The sequence below is a fragment of the Dermochelys coriacea genome, chromosome 20 (genome assembly GCF_009764565.3).
Source record: "Dermochelys coriacea isolate rDerCor1 chromosome 20, rDerCor1.pri.v4, whole genome shotgun sequence".
Taxonomy (NCBI): Eukaryota; Metazoa; Chordata; order Testudines; family Dermochelyidae; genus Dermochelys; species Dermochelys coriacea.
Genome location: NC_050087.2, coordinates 3,952,938 through 3,964,573, shown reverse-complemented (window position 1 = coordinate 3,964,573; position 11,636 = coordinate 3,952,938). Strand labels below are relative to the sequence as shown.

Sequence of the window (11,636 nt, the reverse complement as noted above, 5' to 3'; positions counted from 1 at the left end):
ACCCCTCTCTGCCCTCCAGGTACCTATTACCCCAGGTACCCCGCTCTGCCCCCCAGGTACCTATTACCCCAGGTACCCCTCTCTGCCCCCAGGTACCTATTACCCCAGGTACCCCGCTCTGCCCCCCAGGTACCTATTACCCCAGGTACCCCTCTCTGCCCCCAGGTACCTATTACCCCAGGTACCCCGCTCTGCCCCCCAGGTACCCTGCTCTTCCCCCCAGGTACCCCTCTTTGCCCCCTCAGGTAACTATTTCCCTCAGGTACCCCGCTCTGCCCCCCAGTACCTATTTCGCCCAGGTACCCCTCTCTGCCCCCCAGGTACCTAACTCCCCTGCTCATCTCTCCCCTCCTGCGTTACCCACCCCCAGATATCCACTCTCTGCCCTCCCTTACCACCCCGGGGCCCATCTTTCCCCCCCTCCCCTTCAGAAGCATCTGCCCCTTCGCCGGAAACCCACGTGGCTTGCTTCGGGCACCCCCTGTTCCCAGCCGAGCCCACTCCGCTTCTGATTGGGCAGCCTGGGCTCCTATGTAAACGAAGAGAACGCTGACGCAGGTAAGGGAGGGCGGGGACTGGTAAAAAGGATGCAGGGGGCGTGGCCTCCCTGGCTCCATGTGTCCCATTATAAATAAAGCCAGAAAGATGCTCCAGGACTTCATCTGCTCCTCTGCTTTCTTCCTCCATCCACTTTCCAGCTGCCCTGAGCCAGGATGCCTCAGACCCTCAAGCTGGCCAGCAGGGCTTCCCTGCTCTCCAGGGGCTTCCCAGAGATCTGGGCTGAGCTCGGCTTCAAGGCACCAGCCAGAGTGACCAAGACCCACAAGACTCTGGAGGACATGCCAGGACCCAGCGCACTGGGCTTCTTCACGGATCTCTTCTGCAAAAGAGGGCTGGCCAGGCTGCATGAGCTACAGGTAAGGAATTTGCCTCCGTGGCTACTTTCCCACCTTGCTGCACGGCACAGGACGTCTTACTTTCAGCATCAGACTAGTTGGTCTTGTACTATAAAGGGTCTACTAATGTATGGGGTGTGTGGAATTACTGAACTTTAAATAGTCCTGTCTTTAGTGAACATCGTCATATAGGATTTAGGACCAGGTTTCCCAAAGGGTCTTGAATCTACCAGCTTCCACTGGAGAATTTCCCGTCACTGCCACAACAGAAACTGCTGGACATTTAATAAAAAAAAGTTCTAGACAGGGTTTTCAACTAAGTCAATGGGAGCTGGAGGCTCAAAATTCATTGAAATTCAAGCTCTGTTTATAAATCCCAATCTAAACATGTGAGAGTCAGGACATTCAAAGGTGGCAGTCCCCATAAATATGTACAGTTGTATTTTTGGTTACTTCTCTATGTCGTTGCAATGTGTGACTTGCAGTGATGGAAACAACAGGTATACAGAGGTGTACACAAATTAAGGTTTCAGAGTAGCAGCTGTGTTAGTCTGTATTCGCAAAAAGAAAAGGAGGACTTGTGGCACCTTAGAGACTAACAAATTTATTTGAGCATCCGATGAAGTGAGCTGTAGCTCACGAAAGCTTATGCTCAAATAAATTTGTTAGTCTCTAAGGTGCCACAAGTCCTCCTTTTCTTTTTACAAATTAAGGTGTACATGAACTCGGGCTTTACCCCATATGTGTCCCCACAGGCTTGCAAAAATTGATTGGCGTAACATAGGTTTACCGGTAATCAACCCATTCATTCGTTACACAGTCTAACCCTGTGTAAATTGACATTGATTCTGGGCCACACAACTCTAACTCACTGGGCTGCGGAAACAGTGAATTTCATTTGCAGTGTAAATTAATGGCACCCTTTAATAGTGGCTTTGATACATAAAGGGGAGCATTGTATCTCATATTGCTAGTTTGGCTGCATACATTATGCAAACTTTATTTTCTGTTTTTTTTTAAAAGACCCACAGGATGTGCAATATAGCAAAGCTAATCTTGAGATCCGTCATATCAACTTTCTGACCCGTGTGTGTTTTACATTCTTGGTGTTGGAGGAGGTTGTTTTTGTTTTGTATTTAACTCTTTTTTTATATGAAAGGAAAGAAAACAAAAATGGGGGGGAAATACCGTTGGGTAAACTTTATTCATGGAGAGAATTTGTGCTATTCAGCCCCAGACCGTCTGAATAAACTCCCTATAGAAATCAGTGCTTTCTTGGGATTCGTTCATAAAGTTCCCCAAAATTGTGAATACGCCCCACTTTGGGAATAATTTTTAAATGAATAAACTAAATCGTTGCATTCTTTCGCCTCTCTGCGACCGCATGTCTCCTGCTTGTGTGGCTCTACAAACTTGCGTGCAGATATCTACGGGTTATAAAAAGTGCTGGTAATCGAACGGCTCCCCGCGTTCACTGCGGCTACTGTTTAACCACTTCCAAACTTAGCTAAATGAATATTCCCCCCTGGGGATGAGCCATCTGCCAAATGATACACATGAAAGCTGCGGTCTTTGAGTTATCCACGTGCAAAACCCATTTCTTTTAAAGCCTAAAGCTATTTAGTCTTCCCCTCACCCCAGCTCATAAGCCCAAAGGGGCTGGGAGTGGGATTTTGTGCAGTAAGATGCAGCAAAATCCATTTAATGCCTCAGCCCGAAAGCTAAATTTTCCAATAAAGGAGTGGAAAACAGAGGGCCAGAATGGAGCGACTGGCTTCAGCAGAGCATCGATTAAGCACTGTGCAAGGTGTTCCAGCTGCCTTTGAACCTCGCGCGGCGTATTTGCAAATCCAGATATTTAAACAGACAAGAGCACGCTGGCTTCGCGGCCGCTCTTGGTTTGCCCAACGGTCTCATGGTGCATAGCACGAGAAAGCTGGACAGATACCAATAAAACCTGCCTGTGTGGGAACTAGGATTTGGTGTTTTTACCCCCATGTAACACAACCCCCTTCCTGGATGGAGAAACTAAATATCCTCGATTACATGCACTGACTGCATCCAGCCCTGATTACATTCCAAGTAAATGAGACATCGTTTCCCTCTCAACTTTCTCTCTCTTCCCTGCGGGCTCAGGGGAACGAATCCCCAGTGGAGTCTCGTGGCTGAGGCTGGAGGGGAAGGAGAGTTCTGAATAACGGGGGCTCCTGCAGGGTAGAGTCTAGCCAGCAGATCATTGACCCTCTCCGGGCTCGATTTCTGACCACGTCTGCCCAGATGTTCCTGTAAGGTCCCCATCCCTGGAAGCCCGGCTTCCCCAGGTTGAGCTGCGGAAAAACACAAAGTAGTTTCATTGGAGTCAGTTGCAGTTCATTGCGGCCAGCAGCCAGGGAATGATCCATCCCAGAGGACAGCAGGAGGGGTGCAGGATGGAGCTGGGTATATAGGCTGCAGATGGCAGGGGAATAGATCCGTATAATGCACCATTGTCTCACGGCTCTGTCCACCCTGCCCTTAAAGCACCCACATGTTTTCGTTGCTGACCTGTAAACACCCTGCTAGGACAGCCTGGTTCTAACCAGGTCTGCCTGGCCCAGCTGGTGACAAGAACCCAGCGAAGGCGCTGACCAGTTGGGGTCCAAGTGAGATGGGGAGGGTTTTCTGGCCTCCCGCGGCAGCAGTTTCTAGTGCCACCAATGACTCTCGGGGCCTGCTTGACGAATTGTCTCCTCTTCCCTCCTAGATCGAAGGAAAAGCCAAATACGGGCCAGTGTGGAAAGCCAGCTTTGGGCCTATCCTGACTGTCCACGTCGCGGAGCCCAGCCTGATCGAACAGGTGTTGAGACAAGAGGGCAAACACCCCATCCGCTCCGACCTGTCCTCCTGGAAGGACTACCGGGTGTGCCGCGGCCACGCGTACGGGCTGCTTACTGCGTAAGTCGGCTACCCTGCCACCCTCCGACGTGGGCGTGGGGGCCATGCTGGGGTGGGGGGGCTGCAGGAAACATCCTAGGACCCAATGGATCCCGGAGACACCAGGCAACCCATGATCCGCTGCAAAATACACTGATATTTAAGGCTTGGATTTTGCCCAAGGGAGTTAGGGGCTCAAATCCCATTGACAGTCACCTGACTCCCTGAAAATTTCCCCCCTCAAATATTTGGGTTCTGGGTAGTACCTAGGAGCCCCACTCCTGGATCCGGTGCCGTACAGACAAGTAGCAAACCAGAGAGCTCCCATTGCAGGTGTCAGACAAGACAGGAGGCGAGGGAGGGTGCAGGAACCAAATGAAGTGGGGCTTAGCAGAAAATCAGATGTCTCTCTGCCTGCCGCTTGCCTACTGGTGCCAGGCGGAAAAGGAGTCAAAAAAAAGCCCAAAATGGGGAGATTGTGGGGTCACCCCTCTCCTGGGGGATCCATCCAGCACATTTGCTGACTCTTCCCTCGGTGGCTCTGTGCCAAGTGGGATCCGGCTCCCTCCAGGCTGTGGGGAAGGGCTTTCCCATCCCTGCGGCCTGATGCTGTCTCCGCGGGACCCGGCAGGTCCTGGCCCGGAAGCACGTCACCCATGAGCTAAGGCTTTGCGCAAGCCCCGGCAGAGCCATGAGTCAGGCGAGAGGATTGTGTTGGGCCTTGAGTCAGCAGTGTGACTCAGGCTCCCGGGTTTCTCATCAGCGGGGCTGAGTAACTGGCAGAGGGTGTGTAGGCCCATGGGCTAGCCATGGGAGCCGCTTTCCTGGCACCGCAGGGCCTCTGCAAATGGGCTTGCTGCTGGCTTGACCACCGTGGGAACTGACTAGTGGGTGCAACGTGGTCAGAGCAAGCTTACCCCCTCCCCCCATCCCATGACCCAGGAAGTGCGCCTGAGCCCTGCCTTATGGGGGCGCTGTGTCTAAGAGGCGGCGAGATGTCGGCTCCCCTTAGCCGTCCATGGCAGAGATTAGCCCAGGAGTGGTGTGGGCAAACTGGCCCTTGCACCCTGCTTTCCTGGGGGGGTAACCAGGTCTCTCTGGCCCTACCAGGGAAGGCGAGGAGTGGCAGAAGATCCGCAGCACCCTTGGCAAACACATGCTGAAGCCCAAGGAGGTGGAGTCGCACACGGGGACCCTGAACGGTGTGGTCAGTGACCTCATCCGCCGGCTGCAGCACCAGCGGAGCCACCACGGGCAGCACGTGGTCAAGGATGTGGCGGGCGAGTTCTACAAATTCGGCCTGGAAGGTGCATGTCTGGGACGGTGCCTAGGGTGGGGACGGGGCTGGGGCTGGGGCCCCTGGGAACGGAGGGGCACATTCTGCTCAGAGATTGGAGACGGATCTGCCTGAGACCCACCCCCCTGCCCCAGAAACTCCACCCCCCCGAGGCCTCATGTTTCTGACTCTCTTCGGGTTCGTTTCCTTAGGCATCTCCTCGGTGCTCTTCGAATCCCGCATCGGCTGCCTGGAGCCTGAGGTGCCCAAGGAGACTGAGATCTTCATCCGCTCCATCAACCGCATGTTCGTCATGACCCTGCTCACCATGGCCATGCCCAAGTTCCTCCACCACATCTTCCCCAAGCCCTGGAAGATCTTCTGCGAGTCTTGGGACTACATGTTCGCTTTTGGTGAGCGCTGCTGGGGCCAGGCAGCCTGGGTTGGCTGCTTGGGTGTGTGTGTGTGTGCCTGTGCCCAACTCCCTGCCCGAACTTCAGGCTCATTTCCCCTGGGGCAGGACTCCGGGCAGTAGATCTGGAGCAAAGGCCGGGGGGCAACTGCCAAGAGATTCCACTCCCTGCAGCGAATCAATCGTTGCTCAGGGTGTTAGCTTTAGCTTTAGCAATTAAACTGGAATTAACACCACCACCGATAAACCGCGGTTGAACCGGGGGCAATTAAGACTTGGGGACTTTCAAAAGGGAATTAGAGGCCCACTGTTCAATTTTGGTGGGCTTTGGGCACCGGAATCCCTTGGGTTCCTCCGAAGAAGCCCGGCCTAGCGCTGGTTCTGTTGGAAAACCAGGGAAGTGGGGAGAAACTCTCAAGCCCAGGCTGTGGGGCTGACCTGCGTCCGTTCTCTTCCAGCTAAGGGCCACATCGACAAGCGAATGACCGAGGTGGCAGAGAAAGTCTCGCGGGGGGAGACGGTGGAAGGCAAATACCTCACTTACTACCTCGCCCAGGAGAAGCTCTCCATGAAATCCATCTACGGCAATGTGACCGAGCTGCTGCTGGCCGGGGTGGACACAGTAAGCGCTGCGAGAGTGTCTGGCTTGAGGGCTCGGGGCAGTCGGGGCAGGAAGGCAAAGGCAGCTCTGTTGCTAGGAGTTCTGCTTATCCTCGGGGATTGAATCCCAGGGGAACTGGGATGGGGGGCCATGGCGGCTGCATGGAAGTGATTCCGGCACCCAGAGCATAGATGGATCCCAGCTGGGGACGCCCCGTTTTCCCTCCAGCACCAATGGCGGGGATCCAGCCTCTTCCTAATCCTCCCTTGCTCCTCCACTCCTGCAGATCTCTAGCACCCTGTCCTGGAGCCTGTATGAGCTGTCCCGTCACCCCCGGGTGCAGGCAGCACTGCACGAGGAGATCACCGGGGTGATGGATGGCGGCGCCATCCCGTCGGCCGCAGACGTGGCCCAGATGCCCCTGCTGAAGGCGGTGGTGAAGGAAGCGCTGAGGTGAGCACCGCTAGGACGCGGATCAACCGGGGCTGGCTCTGCTTTCTCTCCCAGGGGCTGTGGAGGGATATGGTGCATCTGCTGGGAGCTTGCAGGCTGCCTGGGGTGCTGGGATCCCTGGGTTCATCTGTCCCCCCTGGAGCTCAGCCCCCAGAGCTCGGAGGCTAGTGCCTGGAGTGGGGACAGAGCAGCTGCCCAGCCGTTCCCCTGCTGGGAATGAGCCCAAGGCCGGGTGTGGGGCTGGATCCTGTGACTCACCTCCGGCCGTGTCCCCTTCTCCCCCGGCAGGTTGTACCCAGTGATCCCCAGCAATGCCCGTGTCATCTCCGACCGAGACATTCAAGTGGGAGAATATCTCATCCCCAGGAAGGTGAGTGGAGCTGACTGCCTGGCTAACGGGGTGGGGAGGGAGTGGGGGGGGCTGACCTGGAAGTGGGGACATCTCCCCCCCAGCTGTGACTTGCCACCCCCCCCCCGGTTGCCTTAGCGGGAGGTAGTTTGTAGCTGAGGGGATTTCTCCTTGGCGTGGGGGTGTCTCCCCCCGCGCCCCGCTCGCGTGGCATGGTGCCCACGTCTCACTCTCTGCCCCCCTCCGCAGACCCTGATCACGCTGTGCCACTACGCCACCTCCCGGGATGCCCGCTTCTTCCCCGAGCCCGACCGCTTCAAGCCAGAGCGCTGGCTGCAGAAGGATGCCACGCACCATCCCTTCGCCTCCGTCCCCTTCGGCGTCGGCAAGCGCAGCTGCATTGGGAGGCGCATCGCGGAGCTGGAGGTGCACCTGGCGCTGGCCCGGGTGAGTGCCGGGGCTGAGCCGCCCCTGAGCGTCGCGGTGGCAAAACATGGCTCCTGGGGCTGGGGCTCCTAATTCCTGTTAAATTGCATCGGTACCAGCCCCATAGCCCCCTCATTGCATCGGCACCAGCCCCACAGGCCCTTCCTCCACTGCATTCCTACCAGGCCCATAGCCCCCCTCTCCCACCGCATCGGTACCAGCCCCATTGCCCCCCTCTCCCATTGCATCAGTATCAGCCCCATAGTCCCCCACTCATTGCATTTGTACCAGCCCCATAGTCCCCCTCATTGCAATGGTACCAGTCCCATAGGCCCTTCCTCCACTGCATTCCTACCAGGCCCAAAGCCGCCCTCTCCCACTGCATCAGTACTAGCCCCATAGTCCCCCCCCTCATTGCATTGGTACCAGTCCCATATGCCCTTCCCCTACTGCATTCCTACCAGGCCCATAGTCCCCATTTCCCACTGCATTGGTACCAGGCCCATAGCCCCCACACACACACTGTATTCCTACCAGGCCAATTGCTCCCTCTCCCTCCACCCCCGTGCACTCCTACTGGGCCCACTGCATACTCCCCTCCCGCCAGCCTTGGCGCAATTGGTGCTAATCTGCCCTCCTCTCTCCTGGCAGATCCTGATGCACTTTGAGGTGAAGCCGGAGCCGGAGGGGGGCCCGGTCAGGCCCATGACCCGCACCCTCCTGGTGCCCGAGAAGGACATCAACCTGCAGTTTGTGAGCCGCTAACGTGGGCGGAGATGGAACCGCTGGCCCCAGGGATGGCCGGGCCCCCCATGGGGTGATGGGCCCCGTCCGAGCAGTTTGGCCCCAGATCAGAGTCAAGGAAAGGAGGGGCTGGTGCCTCAAAGCACATGCACTCATCCCTGCTCCATGGGATGGGAAGGGCTGTGTGACATGGCCAACTGTTGCGTGGAAAAAGAGCCGTGTAAACAAATCTTGGGGGGGGCCTGGCGTGGCTTCCTACCCACCCGCCGCCCGGGCTGTCCTCCCTCCTGAACCTGGAGTTCCCCTGAACGCAGAGCAAGGTGGAGCCGGAGTGGCATTCCCAGAACCAGCGCCTCCTCCAGGCAGCATTCTGCAGTGCAATTAGTGTGTGCGCCTGGCTCTGCCGTAGCTGGGACAGCAGCCCTGCAGAGCATTGAGCCAAACTGCCCAGCTCCCTGAATCAGCTGGTTCGAATCCCCAGGGTAGCCCCTGGACCCCGTCTCGGCCTGTGTACGTCTGGGCATATAACGGGAAGGAGCAAATCTGGACCCAGCTGGCCTTTGGGGGATGGTTCTGATGCTGATCAGTGACTCAGGTCCGCCTCCTCCACTGGTGTAAATCCGCATAGCTTCGCTGATCAACACCAGCTGAGGATCAACTCTTGGGGTCCTGCAAAGAGTTGAAAGGGATGTGCTGAGGTTTGTTCTTGTTAATAATCACTTTAAACACTCCCCTTTGAAGCACAGTGCCCCCTATTTATATTTATTGCCTGTAACTTATTCATGGTTCTCGGGACGCAGCAACGTCTGAAGCTGAGTGTGGTGTTTTTTTTTCCAAGCCAGCTGCGAGGCTCTCTGTATTTAGGGCAGCTGCCACGTGAATGTCTCTCGCCTGCTGTCACGGAACTGTTTGCCTGCAGCTGTTGCTGGTGCTTTGATATTTAACAGTTATTTATTATTCCCTGGAGAATAAATATGACTCTTTTTTTAAAAAAAAAAATCAACCCACACAGTTTGGTGCGTTTGTGGGTTTGGGATGAAGACGCTGGATGGGAAACGAGGTTGGGTTGGATTCCAGGCAAAAAGCACTGAACCCTTCATTCGTGCGCTGTACAATTACAAAGTAGCACTTAGAGTTCCCGGTTGGGATCAGGGTCCCTTTGGGCCAGGCACTGCAGGGACTGTTAGTAAGAGGTGGGAGGGGAAACTGTGCCACAGATGTGGCAGGAGGAAGCCACTCGTCCAACGTCATCAGCAGCAGAGCTGGGAATAAACTTCGGGTCTCTTGCTGCCTTTCCAGTGCCCTGCTCGCTAGCCCCATGCTGCGTCTCGTAGCATAATACACTTCCTGGGTGATTAATTGCTCCGATTTGCTCCCTGGGTGGAAATCTCTTCCAATTAACTCTCTTGGCAACTCGGTTTTAAGGATCCACCTCCTAACTCCCCCAGCCCCAAGCAAGCGGCTGGAACCAGTTGCTGAGTGGCTGTTCAAAGGGCTGATGCGTCCCACCCCCGAGGTGGGCGCATTAGAGGGACAGTTGAATGGCTTCTGCTTTTCAGTAGTGTTGACTAGGCCTCACCCCATCTGGCACCTCTACCAGAGAGCTGGAGGGTGCCGGAAGAAGGTGCCATCTGGCACAGCAGGGGCCCCTTGCTATGGGGCGTGGGGCTCATTGCAGTGGTCCAAAGACCGGGGTGAGTGGCTCCGTGCAGCAAAAGAAGGCTCAGGTGTGGAGAGCTCTCCTCTGCTTCTGGTCAACCAGGCTGAGGGAGGACTTGGCTAGCAGGGTGAGGGCAAAGATGCCCTGCACCAATGGTAGGTGGGCCAGACTCCGGATCTAGCTTCACCAGCATCAATGTCATCAGGCCACAGCTGCCCATTGAGTTCAAGGGGATGGGCTGGCTCAGAGGAAGGGGCATTAAGCCCCACCCCCAGTGGACAGTACTGGAATAACTTGCCCTGTGGGGCAGTTGCTTCCTCCTCTCCTCCCAGTGTCTGAAAGCTAGTGGGAGGGTGGTGGATTGTGTAGGGGGGGGTGGGGCCGATGGGGCATTAAGTCCAAGGCACGAGGCTGGTGTGCAAACAGCTGGGCACAGTGCTGGCGGGGTAAGGCCCCAGCAACCGTGCCACCGGGCCGAGCACCAAGTGGCATCCCTGCTCCATTGCTGAGCCATTCCTGCAGTGCTGTGATGATAGGACCTTCCCCCCACCCCCCATCGCCAATGGTTATGACTAGACTCCCCCCCCCCCCCCCCGCGAGGTGTCCTTTAATATTCCCACCCTCTGGGAGAGCCCCGCAGGCTGGCAGCTGCCTACGAGGAAATGCCTGGAGGTTCCTCATTCTGCCTTAGATGGTCTGACACCAGAAGCGTGAGGCGTTATCCAGCCTAGTGCCCGCCGCGGTCAGGGCAAGAAAGCAAAGAGACCTCCCCGCCCCGCCATGCAGGTCGGAAGCCTGGAGGGGGCCCATCGGTCTCCCCAATTCGCCAGGGCCCACCTGCTGCAGGGGACAAGGGAGCGGCTTCTCTTCCCCCTGGATCTTCCTGGGGCGCAGGGGCCATGCAGCATCACAGCTGTGCCAGGGCAGCTGCGCGGAGCAGTGTCCTTGGGGCGGCAGGATGCCCCCGGAGGCTGGTGGGGAAGATCGCCAGGCCCTCTCGCACCGGTAATGACTGAGCCCAGAGGATGCTGGTCCCTCAGCAGGGGAGGGGGCAGCTGCTGCACGTGTCAGGGAGGGATGGGCATGAGTGGTGCCCAAGGCAATGGGGCTTGGCAGATGGGGCAGCTGCAAAAGTGCTTCTGTCCTGCAGGGGGTCTGGGACGGACCTGGCTGGCTGGACTCAAATCCCGCCCCCCCCACCCCAATTCCTATGCACAAATTCCAACCCTGCACTTGTGGACACGCATTTGTGCACACACAGCTGTGAACACACGGTGCCAAGCCTTCATCCCCACAATCCCTTGGCTGCAGGTCCCTGTCTCTGGGGCTGTGGGTGCCCTTGGCACGAGGATCCCAGCTCTGGAGCACCAGGGAGAATCCACCGCTATGAACAGGGCACCCTGGTGGGTGCTAGTGGTTACGCTCAGCCCCTGGTGGAAGTAATGGGCACCCACATCTCAGGACCGGGGTATCTGGAAAGGAGCAATTCTCAGAACCAAACTGCCCCGTAGTGTAACCCCCTTGATTTCCATGGCTCCCCCCATCGCATTGCACAGGGCTCACCAGCAGAGAGGGACTTGCAGCCCCAGCCGGGCACCACCCACAGCAGGAAAGGGAAGGGCCCCACCGCTGTTTCCCAGAAGGGTGGCAGTGGGTCACGGGTGCTGCCAAGAGCTGGCTCAGTAAAAGATCAGTGAGCTGGGACCCGGCTGGCACCTGCTTGACGGTTCCCTCGGGGCTCCGCTTCCCCTGGGGCAGCTCGGGAAGGCCAGGGCTGGTCCGGGCCGTGCTCCCAGGCCTGGCGCTGCCCATCCCGCCCCATCTCTGTGTTGTATTTACAGGGCAGCTCATATCCAGGCACTCATCACAACCGTCATCCGCGTTTGGTGCCCATTCCACACCCACC

The 11,636-nt window shown here is 56.9% G+C and overlaps 1 protein-coding gene across 1 annotated transcript; it reads left to right on the top strand.

Annotated features, from left to right (window-relative positions):
• Nucleotides 1-644: 644 nt before the first annotated feature.
• On the top strand, nt 645-8,265 carry LOC119845937 (25-hydroxyvitamin D-1 alpha hydroxylase, mitochondrial). The gene is made up of 9 exons (XM_038378937.2): nt 645-917; nt 3,640-3,830; nt 4,920-5,116; nt 5,298-5,498; nt 5,956-6,119; nt 6,385-6,551; nt 6,840-6,921; nt 7,150-7,347; nt 7,978-8,265. The coding sequence occupies exons 1-9, from the start codon at nt 714-716 to the stop codon at nt 8,089-8,091; spliced, it is 1,518 nt and encodes a 505-aa protein (XP_038234865.1). The 5' UTR covers nt 645-713; the 3' UTR covers nt 8,092-8,265.
• Nucleotides 8,266-11,636: the final 3,371 nt, after the last annotated feature.